Here is a 15,745-nt window from a genome sequence, read left to right on the forward strand (position 1 = left end):
CATCACACTTTTTTCGTCAAACAAGTTTGATAGTGTAGACAGAGCTTAACAATACTTGTGTTTTGTCAAAGTATATGGTATTACACTATTATCCTCTTTCATTGGACTCAGCAGGCAGTTGCAGCAGGTTGTTGATATCTGTAAATGTTATGGCATGATAATATAATGTATTTAGTACTTGTATGTATTAATCCAAAGAAATCCATTAGATGTTCTATGAACAGATCTGATCGACCACATCTAACTAGACTGCAACAGCTTGTTACAACAGCTTGTTGATCTACAATAATCATAAAGCATGATACCTGTTTTAAGACATCTGCATGGTATGGTGTTGACATCTAATATGCGACATAAAAACAGCTATGATGAAGATCCAATATTTGTTAAAGAAATCTCGTGGTAACATATTAACTGATGATTTAAAAGATACTCATGATATTACGAGATAATAGAGCGATATGTATACGAGCAGATTCATCTCCAGTGAAATGTAGTTTATTTCGTGGTGATAATATGGTACCGTGTACGTCAAAGGCATTAGTATGTTTATAAAAGAGATTGTCAAACGCATCTACTAGTTGCACATTCAGCAAAAATATGAACGTGAATCTACTTCATGAGTTTCAGTAGCAGAGGATGGCACACAAAATAACTTTGTAGTGATGTTTTACATTCCTTGGAAGAAGTTACACATGACGGACAATTGTTTTATTTGTACGAAGAGTTCTTCAGAAATGTCACTTTGCCAAACGTTTTGTTACACACCTGTTTGTGTTTCTTTTATTGATGCTTTTGCAATGCCAAACAGTTTATAAACAGCTTCACGAAAGGGTCTATTGAAAGAAATATAAATAATAGGATTTATCATTGAATTAAAGTAACCGAACCAAGTGACCACTAACCACACTTGTTTGTTGATACAATAATTACAAAATGGATCGATAACATTCAGTATGAAAAACGGCAACCATAGAATGATAAAACAACCCATAATAATTGATATAGTTTTGGTTGCTTTTCTCTCGCAGTGACCCAACTGAACGATTGTTCTGTATTTCGTGCGTTCTTTTGCGCATGAAAAGTTACGCTCGAGTTTTGTAATTTCCTTTGCTTGTCTCATAGCCGCTTTGTAAACGTGTATATAGGCAACAGTCATTATAATACTCGGCAGGTAAAATGCGACTGTTGAACAAATAACAGCGTATGTTTTATTCACCATAAAGATGCAGTGTTTTGGTTGTGCATCAATGTTGACGATCTCGTTTGTAATTCCCAGAGTGTGCCATCCAAGTTGTAAGGGTAGAATTGAAAAAGTAGCTGGTACAATCCAACAACAAATGATTGTTACACAATGCTGACGTTTTCTTAGCACCCATTTACCATAATCTAAAGGCCTGCATATAACCATATATCTATCAAAAGCAATGTAACACAAATGGAATATGCTCGTTGAACAAAACGAAACATCGAGTGAAATCCACACACGGCACATTACGTTACCAAATATCCATTGGTCCTTAATGATATCCACTGCTGATAAAGACATTACGACAATTCCAACACAAATATCCGCAACGCTTAAAGATACTAAAATGGAATTAGGCAACGTTCGGAGAGGTTCGTTCAAAATCAGGATTAAACAGATCAAACAATTTCCAAATATTGTTAAAATTATGATGATCGCCAAGCAGAAAGTTATAATAATTGTCAACAAAAATGATGGTTCGTCGTCTGCCTGGACCGTACTATTCATCTCCTCAAAACATCTGCAAATAAACAGATATTTTTAAACTAACATATACATACAGATCAAGGACTGTGAGTATAATTGAACACTTGATTGAAAGAACCTTTCGAGTAATTGTTCTATCTCCAGGGCATCTACTCAGGCTCTATACCGTTTCAAAGATGAGTGCCACATCAAAATTTATCTGCAAACATTGAATTTATTCCATAAACATATTTCGATTTTAATCACTTCACAATCATTTTTCCTATTTCCTTTAATCAATTTGTATATATAAGCACGATCTACGTAAGTTTCTAAGAAAACAACGTGTCCTGAAAACAAAACAAACAAGAAACAACAATACAAGGCATCTAAAAACGTTTGAGGTAATATAATATTTCCTACTGAAGCGGATGCTTCCTAGTATTTGAAGTATGTGTTTGTAATGTGTGGGAGTAAGTAAAGTGGAACGGGTTAAGAGGAGGACTGGGTCGCTGAGTCTTCGGTGATGTCATCAGAGTTGTGGATTCAATTCATATTATGTAACATTTGTTAATGGACTTCCTTGGGTAATTCCTCTTCTGAAGCTCAAATATGACGAAACATGTTCCAATGAGTCCTCTAACCAAAACATTTTAGAAACAAACAGCGTTTGACAAAAGTAGATTTTGTAACTTTTTATAGTGTTTGCTTTGTAAAAATAAAAAAACATACAGATGCGACACAGTATATCATGTAAATCGCATTATTAATAATATAGTACAATGCAAAAATATAATTAAACAAGTCTTACCGCATAATATCAATAAGATCATTTCGAAAAATGCAAATGCATGTTGGAGATCTTTTGTCTTCATAAACTCTGTCGACAAATTTGTTCTGAACAGAGCGCGTCCTCGATTGAAGATCAAACTTAGCGATAATGAGAATATCACAATTAGAGTCACCGTCATTTCATTGATGACATAAACACTACTTGATAGGATTAAAAAGTTGCTATTTTACGATAGCTTACAGGTGACTGAGGAGTGACGTTGTGTAATTAAACACAGAGGACGTTAACCATACAAAATCTGCACCGTTGTAGTGTTTGAACACGCGACGTGGATTAATTCAGAGTGTTGGTGATGAGTGTGATGTGATGATTGCATAATAAGCTTTAGCTCACCGACTTATTTCAAATGGATAATTCACACAACATCATGGTGAATATATATATATATAGATATATAAACACAAGAGGCAAAGAACATTAATTCTAAACCGCCCGGTGATATACTGAAATTTAATTAATTAATTTGAAACGATAAAGATGAGGAAATCTGTGAGAATGAGAATAGATATGCCAGTATGCTTACTTACTTAATAAATAAAACAAGTAATTAATACATTTAATTATCTGATAAAAGAGGAAAATAAAACAACTTTTATGCATCATAATTATGTAACCGGAGAATACTAACCGACTTCGGAATCAAGGCAATCTAACAACAGGATGCTGAGGTCCGGAGATCAAAGGGTTTATCTGTGGTTGCGACACGATCAGTTCCATCGCGCGGCGCGGAGAATATGTACAGCACTGTGGTATTTGTCGTAGCCAGACCAAAGGACTGTTACGAGTTCCTATCTTGGCCTTGAGTCAATATTGCATTTTTAATACTTATTAATAGAAAAACTATTATATGACATCACTTAGGCCTACAATAAAAAGGAACAAAAGTATTTTTACACAGACATAATTTATTTTCAGTTATCGGAAGTCGTTGATGATGGTATACACATTTAATACCTCACCAACATACAACATGTTTGCGACAACCCAATGAATAGCCAATCATCACGAAGAGACACACAATGACGCTACATGTGATCGCGCGCTGCGTACAACATTTTACATTATTTGAACGTGCGCGTAACAAATTTCAGAAAAATTTGAACGAGCGCGTAACAAATGTCAGCAAAATTTGAACGCGCGCGTAACAAATTTCAGCAAAATCTGAACGCACGCGTAACACATTTCAGCAAATTTTGAACGCGTGCGTACGATAAGTACGCCAGCGCGCGTCAAATCGTGTCTATTTGTGAATTCACTAACGTCTTGCCACCTAGAAGAACATTATGCGTAAAATAATCGCAAACATGGCACTACTTCAAGTATACATTATAGTAGCAGCTAAAATTGTTTACAGCTGATCAGAAAATAATACTTAAGTACGTACTGATTTATACCACAAACACATAACACTGAAATATGGTCCGTCATCGATCTATACTAGTCATACACTTCTGTATACACTATATAAGCAGATGGTATATCTAGTATACGTTCTTCTTCAATTCATTGAAACCATCGTGATTTCACTCCTTCCAAAATAAATAACAAACAGCATTGCACCATCAAAATCTTACGAAAATATTATTACACAATTTTTATGTAAGGAATGACTTATGGTAGTTTGACAGCATATGATAGGAGGTAACGTCTTATTACTAGTACAAGACATATCTACACAAAAATATCTTATTTTAAAATCATGAATTTGTCATATTTACTGTACTCCAACAATATGCACTTACTATCTCTTCACAAATAAACAATAATCATTAAAGAAAATAATACAGAATAATAATTAACAATAATAAAATAAATAGAAAGTATATAGTGTAACATTGAATAGTAATAACAAAAATTCGCTACATCATTAAATCTTGAAACATAATAATTATATTGATAAAAGACGATCACTAAACAACACATTTAGGAATAAAATATTTGTAATATAAAGAAAACTATAATATAAAGAAATAAATGAACATAAAACAATGCAATCATAACCAGTAATACAGTAAAACCCATGTGTTGGGACACAACTATTAAGGGGACACTTTCTTGTGAAACAAACAGTCAGGGCCATATATATTGTAAGGCCATCCCCCTATTCTGTGGACACTTTGTTGATCCATAAGATGCCACCTTAAAAGGCGTTCTACTGCAGTAATAAATGATAATACAATTAAATAATAAATATTAACATTAATAAGAATAATACAATAATAATAATAAAGATAAAACCGTTATTTTAATGTTACAATGAATGTACATCAGTTGAAGAATCAGCATACAAAAGTAAGAGTATTAAGTTGGTTTAAGTTTGGTACTAAGGCAATTGAAATGTCTCTACTGCCGTAACTTTGCTGGAGAATATCCATGGCTGTTCAATACTGGAGTGCAGTACAAGGTGGGAAGGCGGAAAATTAGTTTTTCTAAAATTTAATTTTTGTTTTGGTAACCATTGAGTGAAGGCAATGAACAGCAAAGTTAATACAAGCACTCTATAGACCATCAACAAGCTGCATGTTAGCATATACAGTGGCCCTTTATAAAGGAGATACTTATATCTTATATAATGAATGATGCAATATATATAATACTGGGGCTATTTAGGGAACACTCCTATTGTTTGGTCCCAAAGGTGTCCCCTTAATAGGGTATCTAGTGTATCGCAAATCTATACAGAAGTAACTGAATAATACTGTATTGAATTTGTATGATGAAATGTCCAAATATGGAAATAAAGTATGAGTTGAGTGAAATGTTTGGAATGAATTTACATAAAATTTGAATATATTTAAATAATTAGCATTGATGCATTTTATAACATTACTTTATACAACTTTTTAAGAATAACCAAACATAAATTAAATTACACATTTTCTTATCTTTTGTACACATAATTATAGAGACATAACAGTTACAATAATTATTTTTTACTTGTCTTTAAAAATATTATTTCTTAATTTATTATATATATACACATACATGGAATCTTACACAAATCAAGACACAGTTTTTAAATTAAGATATAACACACTACACACAATACCACCCCCTACCCCCATTCTCACCCCAACACTTTCACTCACTCACTCATGAAAAAAATCAATGTAGTTTAAACCTACCCTTTAAAATACACACAACTGAAACGGTTTTCTCTGAATTTTATGTGCTCTGAAATCATGTTATAACTGCCACAATATTTTGTTAAAATAAATGTTTTTTTAGAGGATTTGACTATATATATATGTGTTAAAAATACATTAATTGATTCGGAAATATTTTGATTTCAATCAAACGGCAGCTAAACATAACAGATCACACTTCTCACTGTTTACTTATTCTCTTCATGCTCCTATCTAAATCTACTATCACTTTATGTGGGATAACATCATACAGGGTCATCTAGTACAACTTGTTATAAACAACTTTCGTAAACAATTTCTCTTCCAAAGATAACATGAAATCTTGTGTTAGATTACGGGTCATGTCATAATTATCCTACTGCATGTACTGCAGTATTCAACTATATTATAGACTCTCTTTGCTATACTGAAAGTTACATGGGATAGAGCATATGTTTACCTATATATATTTCACTTACATGCCACTGAAAAACTTGGGGTATTTTTACAGTAAGGAAAGTTCTATATTATACAAAAGTGATCTTTAGATATTTAGGTACATTTTAAGGTACAGTATTGTTTCAAATCTTAATTAGAGTATATTTTTGTTTTGTTTTTTACCTCTCATAATCATGTGGAACCTAAATTTGTTCCAATTTCTAATCTGTTTGGTAACATGATCTATAGATTTTATTTTAGTAATCCGAAAAATAATTTAAAATTAATAATAGATGAAAATGGTAAAACCAGAAATACTTTCCAGGAATAAAATATTAAAATAAATATAGATAAGGCTGTTAAATTGAATAAAACTATTTTTAGGTAAGTAATTGAAATCTATAAATAGGCATACAGTCAACGGGGACTGAAAAAATCATATTAAATTAATAAGATTTGAGAATATAAGTAAATATATATTTCAGATTTTAGGGAAATATAATTCTTACATAATGCAATGATATTTTAATTTTAAATGTATATTAAAATCTACGTTTCAATTTGAATAAATTTGTTTTTTAATGGATTCAAAATATATTTTTTAATTTAAATAATAAATATTATGTAATATGAATTAAGTACATTATTATTGGGAAAATTTCTGGTATTTTCAAGTTCGCAATGATTTAAAGAGAAAATTGAAGTACAGTACCTTGTATATAGAAATTAGGTCAATATTATTCTTATAATAGATACAGTATGAAGATAGAAAGGAAGAATCTCACATGAAATATATATACATTTTTTTCGGCCTGTTCTGCGACATGCTTGTTATAAATTTTATATTAAATGAATCAAAGACCCGTAAAAAGGAATGTTTAAGTGGGGGAGCAGGTGCATTCAGACAAGATACTTGTGAAAATAGACAAACAGCAGCAGGCCTAGGTCACAAAGAGAGTATGGTTCGACTGAATCTCCTCTCTCCCATTGTTTTTTACATGTTTTTCTACAATACATTGGCCATTGAGAAATGTTACCGAGATTTTAACAGAGTTACTAGTTCAAAAAGAACTCCAAAACTAGATGAACATTATTAATCGAGATTTTAACGGCTTTATAAATGCCCTGAAAAGTTTACAATATTTTATCCTTTCATATTAATAGAAGGAGGTGACAAAAAATAATATATGAAATCAGATGAAAAACACCTGTATCAAATAAAATAAAACAGGTATGTTTATTTTTGTTTTTGCATTTACAGCAAAAATGTCAAAAGCTAATAATAAATTATATAAAAATAAATATCTAAGGATGGTAAAACATAACAACATTTGGAAAATGTTTTTGAAAAATATTTTAAATCTTTATTGGAGATTAAAATGACCATTTTAAAGTTAAATACTGCACACTGTATCTTTACTGCAGATGAGTAACTTTGGTCATGTGATCAATGCAGTGATGTACCATTCTGATAAAGGGTTTGTGAAATAAAATCTATGAAATTAGAATAAAATATAATCTTGATTTTTCTTTAGTTGTCATCTTTTTTTTGCTCTGCCTGTAATCTCTCCTCCATTCCCTGGAACAGTGGGTTTTTAACTTCCATTTGTCCAGTCTGAAAGAAAATAAAGGAATTTTCATTTTAATAAATCACAAAAAAATAAATAGGTATTTATCAGGTCTGAACAAAATAATTTAAATAAATCACATAAAAGTAAATAGGTAAATTAGTTTAAAAGAAATAAACCAAAAGGCTTGATAATTTAAACGAGGTTAGAAATTGAAGTCATTTGGGAATGAGTTTGTTAAAGAGGAAAATGAAGTAAGGTGTACTGTTCTATAAAACACAGCTGCAAGGAAATTACACACTGAATTGTAATCTGCGTTGCTGAATGAAATACATTGCCATTTACAATCCAAATATTGACTTTTTTATACTTGTGTACTTTAAAGGTACTGTAGCAAGCTGTAGGCAGATGATGGAAATTTATATACAAAATATTATTCTGTTCATTAGCGAGTTTTCGTTTCAGGACTGTAGACAAAGGATAAACATTAAATTATATACTGGGATTATATGCATGCGCAGGGTAATATTTTGTATAAATAATTACTGTCTCTTTAGTCTACCGCCCTCACTATTGATAGAATTAGGGCTGCTGACACTGTGAGCACGTAAGACACATGCAAGAAAAAAGGCACAATTGAATGCAGAGAATTATAAGCAACACTACAGATGTGTTTTTCTCTATACTTACTGGGGCGAGGCCAGGGCACTCGTAGACGGTGGGTTCCTCATTGTCATCCGAGTCATAATCGGAAGCATCATTCTGTGTTTCGCCACGCTCTCGACTGTAAAGATAAAAAATTGTACAAAATATAAATGTCAATAACTGTAATGGTATAATCATTGGATTATATTTACATTTAGAGTTCATAATGTAGTGCCCCTTCGCATCTCTAGCGTTCACACACAGCACAAGGCGCATGTTGTAGGTGTGATGCCCGGAATGTGTAACTTCGGAGGTGATGTGAAAGGATTTGAGATACTTATATAAAGCCTGTTTTTTACCAGGCAAATGTGTGGATTTTTTTTCACATCATAAAATATAGATCAAAACACACCACTGTATTTTCAATCCACATGAACACATTTGCTTAGTTGAAACAACAAACTTAAATGTATGATAATCCTCTACTGCTTATATTCTGAACTCTGAATGCAAGGCGTAACAGCTATCTATTGCTAATCTGCAACCTAGTTCAGACAAAAAAAATGTGTGCCGCATACATCTATACAGTGAGTGCGAACATATCCTAAGTAACTAATGTAGTTGACTTTTCTTTTTGTACTGGTGAAATAGCATGGTATCTGTTCGGCTTGTTGAAAGTCATACGGCATCTATTTGTCAATGAATACCGTACTTACTTTTCAAGAGCTATCATCTGTTGCTTTTGATGTTGGTAATGATACATCTGAGCACTCTGTGCTAACTTCCTGTCTCCATTCTATCAAAAAAATACCAGACAAAAAGAAATTTAAACAAACGTGTAAATATATCCGATTAAAACATTAATGCATCATTCTGTCACAAAACAACAAACACAGAAATTTTACTTCACAAATATTCCGTCAGAAATATAAAAAAAAACCACTATAAAAGTAAACGTGTTGTAATGTAAGATACCCTAATATGATTACTCGTACAATAAGTGGTTTGCGTTAGCAATTAGGAACAATCATTTAGAACACTAAATGAGCCTTGGGAGGCGAGTGATCGTAATAGACGTCAATGAACTATCCGATTATTGAAAACACCGCATTCTGATTATTAGAAAGGCTATAAAGCAATTGTTCTGTACTTAGCTTAAGGCTGGTTTATTCAAGTGGGCACATTTTAACATTTTTTTCTGATTTATAATTAGAGTCTTTCTCTTATTTTTGTTTTAGTAAAATCGTTAGAATTAAATATCAGTTTAAACACTGAGAACTATACTTTCTAAAGCAAGTTTTAATTAAGTTTCTATTAAGGAGACACTTTTGGAGCCAACAAAGTGTCCTCTTAATAAGGGTTTGGCATACATTTAAATGGTACTATATAAACATATGTTGCCCCTTTTTTGTTTTGTGGGAAAGTGTCCCCTGAAAATGGTTATCCAAAAGAAGACTTGGTTTAAGTGTACACGGGAAACATACACTTAGGATTTGTATCATAAAGAATTTATCGATTGTTTGTATTTAATTGGATTTGAAATGAAAAGAAACGATTATTTCTCAAACCAGCTCATTAGTGACGTGTAAATCTGGTAAGACCGCTCTTGAAACGTAACCTGAATCTGTCAGATTTAATCTACGTACGATCGTAAATCGACACAGCCAGTCGTTGTTTTAAAAACTAAAAACCAACACTAAGTTGCAGAAATTAAAAGACCCTTTTTACGATCGGATGTGCGATGAGTTGTGTTTTTAAAAACAAATTACTTTGAACACATCCGTCCATGAAAATGTGATGTATTTGAACACGAGTTTTAAGTGTATTTTGTTATGTCAGCGTTAAGTGATTCTGCTTTTAATATTGTGATTCTTACATGACTAAAATACTTTTGCACTCACAAACTATTTATCAAAACCAAATTAGATTTTGTTTTTCTTCTTCATATTATTCAGATAATGTCACACTATGGCATCACTTAAGCCTTGTTTACACTATCAAACTTTGTGACAACAAAATGTGATGTGCCCATATATAGACATGATCATGTCATATCACTACCATATTTGGGCATATCACTATCATATTTGGGCACATCACACTATTTTTGTCAAACTAGTTTTGCGCTTTACAATGCAAAGTCACACAGAATGGAGAATGATCGATGGAGTATAGCACTAATAAAGCACAATTGATTAATTATGGCTATATTATAAAAATAGCTTTATAGCAATAATGTAAATTGCCTCAAAGGCTTGTTTATTACAGAACATTATTGTAGAATTATTAATTTCTTATCTTTTCATAGCAAAATCATATTTCATCTATATTACTTTAGCTTTCTTAAGCTCTGTCTACACTATCAAATTAGTTTGACAAAAAAAAGTGTAATGTGCCCAAATATGGTAGTAATATGACATCATCTGAATGTCCATATATGGGCACATTGAAAGATTCCACATAAACAAACATCAAAAAGTCTTTTGTTAGATAACCTTATATAGGTTGTCACATTTTATTTAACATGCCCCCTCAGGAGCGGATCCAGGATTTTGAAATAGGGGTAAAAAAGGCATCGCTGTTAAATTGTAGGTGTAGTCTAAAACATTCACAGTACATTTAATACTTCATGTATGTATGCACGCAATAGCACTATATAAAATATCACAATATTATTATTTGTTTTAATTAGTAGTTTCTCAAAGATGTTCTAGGTCAGATTTAAATAGGCAAGGACAATCTACGCATGATCTATTTTTATTCTTATCCTTGCGAATCATATTAACAATGCTTTAAAAAGAATCTTACTTTAAAAACGAAAGAAGTTTAATTATACCCTTTTGAGAATTGCTCGACATTCTGTTAATTAAACCAATTGAGAAAACAATTACACATATAGATGACGATATGTGAAATGCTTTTAGTATTTGTATTACTGAATCCGATTGGCCAGAATAACGGTCAGATTAACTACATTTTTTTTTCCATAATCAATGACGCACGTTACCAAACAGATAACCATGTTAGTTAGATCTCTTGTTATGTGTGCTTGGCATATCATATTATTATAATAATTATTATATTAATTTATAATAAAAATATTCTGCATTAACTTCGTTTACGTAGAGTATCTTGTGTGTATATTTGTCTTTAGAACGAATTTGGTAAATTTTATAACCATGTTAAAATGTAATGATAAAACAATGTTTTATTCAAACAGACTTAGTTATTTCTGAATTGTAATGTTTTAGAAATTAAAATTCAATAAGACAAAAAAAGAATTTGATATCATGTAAAATATAAATATTTACATATATAGTAAATGTCAGTACTATGAGAGCTTGAATCTTTTTGTCATTTCTTACAATATCAAAATTGACTGTTAACATTTTAATGCGTTTCCGTGACATTTTACCAATTTTTTTTGAGATCATGAAAAACAAATGATGGCATATCGGTTTTACTGCTATAAAGATGTGTTGTTAAATCCGTTTCTATAATAATAAAGGAGGCCTACCTCTTTAAACGCCCCAATTAAATCTGCCCATGTAGCTAGTGATTTTTACTGGTTTTGGGTGGTTATATCACCACCTTTGGTAAACAATTTGAAAGCATAAAAATAAATAAGTATTTACCGTCATAGAAGATCTTTGTGTTGTTGGTCCAGTTACGCCATAGGCAGGATATTCTGTGTCACTAGCTGCTTTTGCAGTCGTGTGCAATCTGCAAAACATAAACAAAATCATAAATTAATAAATAGAATATCGAGTAAGAACTTACGTCTAAAAATGTGAATACAAATTGTAATGAAGTTTCATTATTCTAGAAACTAGAAAGGAAAAAAAATGCAATAATGAACATTTTAAATAGGCTGACATTCAAATTCTATAGAAGCGCCTTAATTAACACACCAATCACGATTGTGTTTCACGCAAACTTTATTACTTCCTCATTTTAAAAGCAATCACAAACCTGTACTTATTCAAAATTGTTACGTCAGTCAGGATTTTCGTTGAATTTCATACATAAAATAAACTTTAAAACATGTATTCAGGTCATATTTTGGAATTCCATTATTAAAATCTGTATTCCAGAGGATAATGAAAATACTATGTGTATATATTAATAAGCAATTGTAATACAGATTATTAAATAATGTTAACTTTGTGTTTATAGTCTCTTTTGGAGTTTAAATTAATTTTTAAATTTAATACTCATCCAACAGCGAGCAACTCGCGAAATACGGGATGGATAAGCTATACATAATATATATAAATTGATTGAATATGTCATAAAACACATACATAAAAGCTTATAATAAATATGATACATTCATTTTCATTTATAAAAGATTGCTAAAAATTATCTCTTCTTTCTAAATAATTTGTTTCATATAAAAATGTATTTTATATAAATTAATACTTTTGAGTATGAAAATAAACTACTGAAATATCATCAATGAAGAATAATAACCACAACGTAGACATATGGGTTAAAATACTTTAATATTGGTGACTATTGTTTTACAAATAATAATAATAATTTGTTGTTATATATACATTTTATATGACTGCTTATTAATTAAAGTGAACAGAATAGCACAATCAACACGCATTACATTTAAGTACATTAGATGCACATATACTATCGGCTTGCATGGTTTTCAACGACCATCGCACAAATGCATTGCATAATTGAACGTATAAATATTTAACGAAGCTACGGTTAGAACCAAGCCGGAGCTGATGCCATAATAAATCTGTCGATCAATGGAACTTAAATGCAAGGTCATGATTCCTTCACTATCGAATGCGCAGGGACGAATATTGATTTAATCTGCATGAAAACGAGAAAGTGGAGTAGAGAAACGAAACGTACAAACAGTTATGTAACTTTGGCAATGTGTTGAAAATCCTAACAATGTTAATAGAACTAACTTAAAGAAATGCTCAACAACAATTTTGGAAGATAGTCAAAGAAGATTAGGTCATCCTAAGTTAAAGGTGAATTCATATAAAACCAAGCACCAACATACGTTATCATGGATATATTCAGTTGTTGTGAAACTGTACCTTTAAACTTTTTCCAACAGCTAAAATCTAGGCAATTGTTGTATGTATATAGAAATGATGTTTTCGTAATCAATAAATGCTGTTTTTTGACGTTTATCGGTTACGGAATATATGCTTACTTTGCTATTTGAGAACATTCTGATATTTAATAAGAAAAATAACTCTAATGCAGTCTTTCAAACATTGCTATATAATATATATAGATAATATCTTATGCCATTACTGTATTAAATTTAATAGACAGTCGTAACGAGGACGATCAAAACATGCCTTGATTACATAAATCATGGCGAGTTGTGATTCTGTTTAGTACACCTCCGTAATGGATGAAGGTCAAACATTCGTTAATGCAAAAATGTTAATTTTATACAGAGTATTATGTAAATATGATATTGCTAAATAAATATGACCAGATTCCATATATTTTTGCACAGTAAACTCTTCAATTGGGACACTCCTATTCAGGAGACACCTATTAATGGGACGAACATAGAGCAATATATTAATTATGTTACACAACCTTAGGAGACTCTATTAAGGGACACTTTGGTCCAGAATGTATCCTCTTAATAGAGATGCTAAGTGTGTTTTTTCCAATTCAATGATATATAGAATACACAAAATGTATTCATTGATATTGACAAACACCTATAGCAATAAATTAAATTATTTTTGTCATAAACACTTTATAAAAGTCGCAAAAAATGTTACAGTGGGTTATAAAGTGATTGACATCCCGCTCAATGTATGCCCATGGCGCCGATATGCTGTCAGCGCTAAAGACTAAAACGCATTATCTTACGAGTGTCAAAGCACTTGGTTGTTTACTGTGATCACCTTTGCACACAAAATAAGCTATTAATACTTTCACTACCTGAGCAACGACGTTAAATTTCAAATGCGGCAACGACGAAGGCTTAAATAAAGCCAACTGAACGACAGAAAACAAAATGTCAAACTTTGCATAAACCGAATCATTATCTATAATACTGTGACGATCAATCAAAATATTTGCCAGGCTAGGATATTTTTGTAGTCTCAGTATTTGAAACACACAAACCATCTTTTACTTTTAAATCAACAGTTTTAGCATCAAATAACCAATTTATTACTTAATATGAAACAAAGCAAGGAAAGTACATGCATATAAAAAATATTAGAGCATGAAATATCCATTATCGAAGTACATATTTAAAGTACATTCACTCCAGAAATCTAATAAAATTTCAACCAATCCATTTCAATGTATACAAATTTGAATCCATAATATATGAACTAGATGGCTATTGGTCAATGATTGATAAAGACAAATGAATATGCAAATGAGTAAAGAATATGCAAATATCTAACTCTCAATATGCAAATGAGAATCGGGCTTAACTTATGTGACCCTGATCAAATATTAACTGAATATAATTTATTCGTGTCTCATAAATAAAATTTCAACCAATCCATTTCAATGTATACAAATTTGAATGGTCAATGATTGATAATTAGCCAAATAAATAATATGCAAATGAGTACATAATATGCAAATAGCTAACTCTCAATATGCAAATGAGAATCTTGCTTAACTTACGTGATCCTGATCTAATATTAATAATTGAATATAATTTATCTGTGTCTCATAAATCAAACTAAATTCGATAGTCATACATTTTTCATAGTTTTCTCTCATAAGATTTATTGTGGTATATAAATCATAGTTTGAATACAAAATGTTCATAATAAGAAATATGTAAATTCATGCCATTTTGCACCTTTCCCCTCTGTATAAGAAATTTCTGTAAAACTAGTATAGCCTAACACACTGAATCTGATCTACAGATATGTTTAGATATGTATGTGGCAACATTCCAATTTAATGTACATACCAATTTTAGCCCATTTCAGCAAGCAATTAGTTGGCAGAAATAAAGGGCAGTAATGGAAAGATAAATCATTTACTTAATGTCACAAACATTCCAAGGCTGTACGACCTTGGAATTGAGAAATAATAAAAGTGAAATGTAATCGATTTGACTTTAATTAAATATGGCAACATTAGAGAATGATAAAACAATTGCAATAATAGAGAAATAATCGGGGAGCGTATAAACCTACACTAAGGATTATTTCTATATACAGTATTCTGAAGATGTCAATTTGATGCTACGAATTGGAATATATATATATATATATAATTGTCCCCTTAATAGAGGTGTCCCAAAGGAGGGATTCTACTGCAATGATAATGATATATGGTATTGAAACAATGATGCTGCACGTTCAAAATACATGTTGCACTTGGAGTCATGTTATTTCCACTTAACTATACTATGGGTGTTCTC

The 15,745-nt window shown here is 31.1% G+C and overlaps 1 protein-coding gene across 3 annotated transcripts in view; it reads right to left on the bottom strand.

The window, feature by feature from the left end:
• Positions 1-7,186: 7,186 nt before the first annotated feature.
• Positions 7,187-15,745, bottom strand: part of LOC144837066 (neural proliferation differentiation and control protein 1-like) — a 65,930-nt gene continuing 57,371 nt past the window's right edge. For 2 of the 3 annotated variants that reach the window (XM_078692055.1, XM_078692054.1), the window contains exons 8-11: positions 11,979-12,066; positions 9,060-9,139; positions 8,389-8,482; positions 7,189-7,745 (exon numbers count right to left, since the gene is read on the bottom strand). In XM_078692055.1, the coding sequence (XP_078548181.1) occupies positions 7,662-7,745; positions 8,389-8,482; positions 9,060-9,139; positions 11,979-12,066 (346 nt within the window). In that variant the 3' untranslated portion in view covers positions 7,189-7,661. Of the gene's footprint in view, positions 7,746-8,388; positions 8,483-9,059; positions 9,140-11,978; positions 12,067-15,745 lie in introns of all 3 variants that reach the window. The other variant, XM_078692056.1, reaches the window with a different exon arrangement.

The sequence above is a fragment of the Antedon bifida genome, chromosome 3, assembly GCF_963402885.1.
Source record: "Antedon bifida chromosome 3, ecAntBifi1.1, whole genome shotgun sequence".
NCBI classification, from domain to species: domain Eukaryota; kingdom Metazoa; phylum Echinodermata; class Crinoidea; order Comatulida; family Antedonidae; genus Antedon; species Antedon bifida.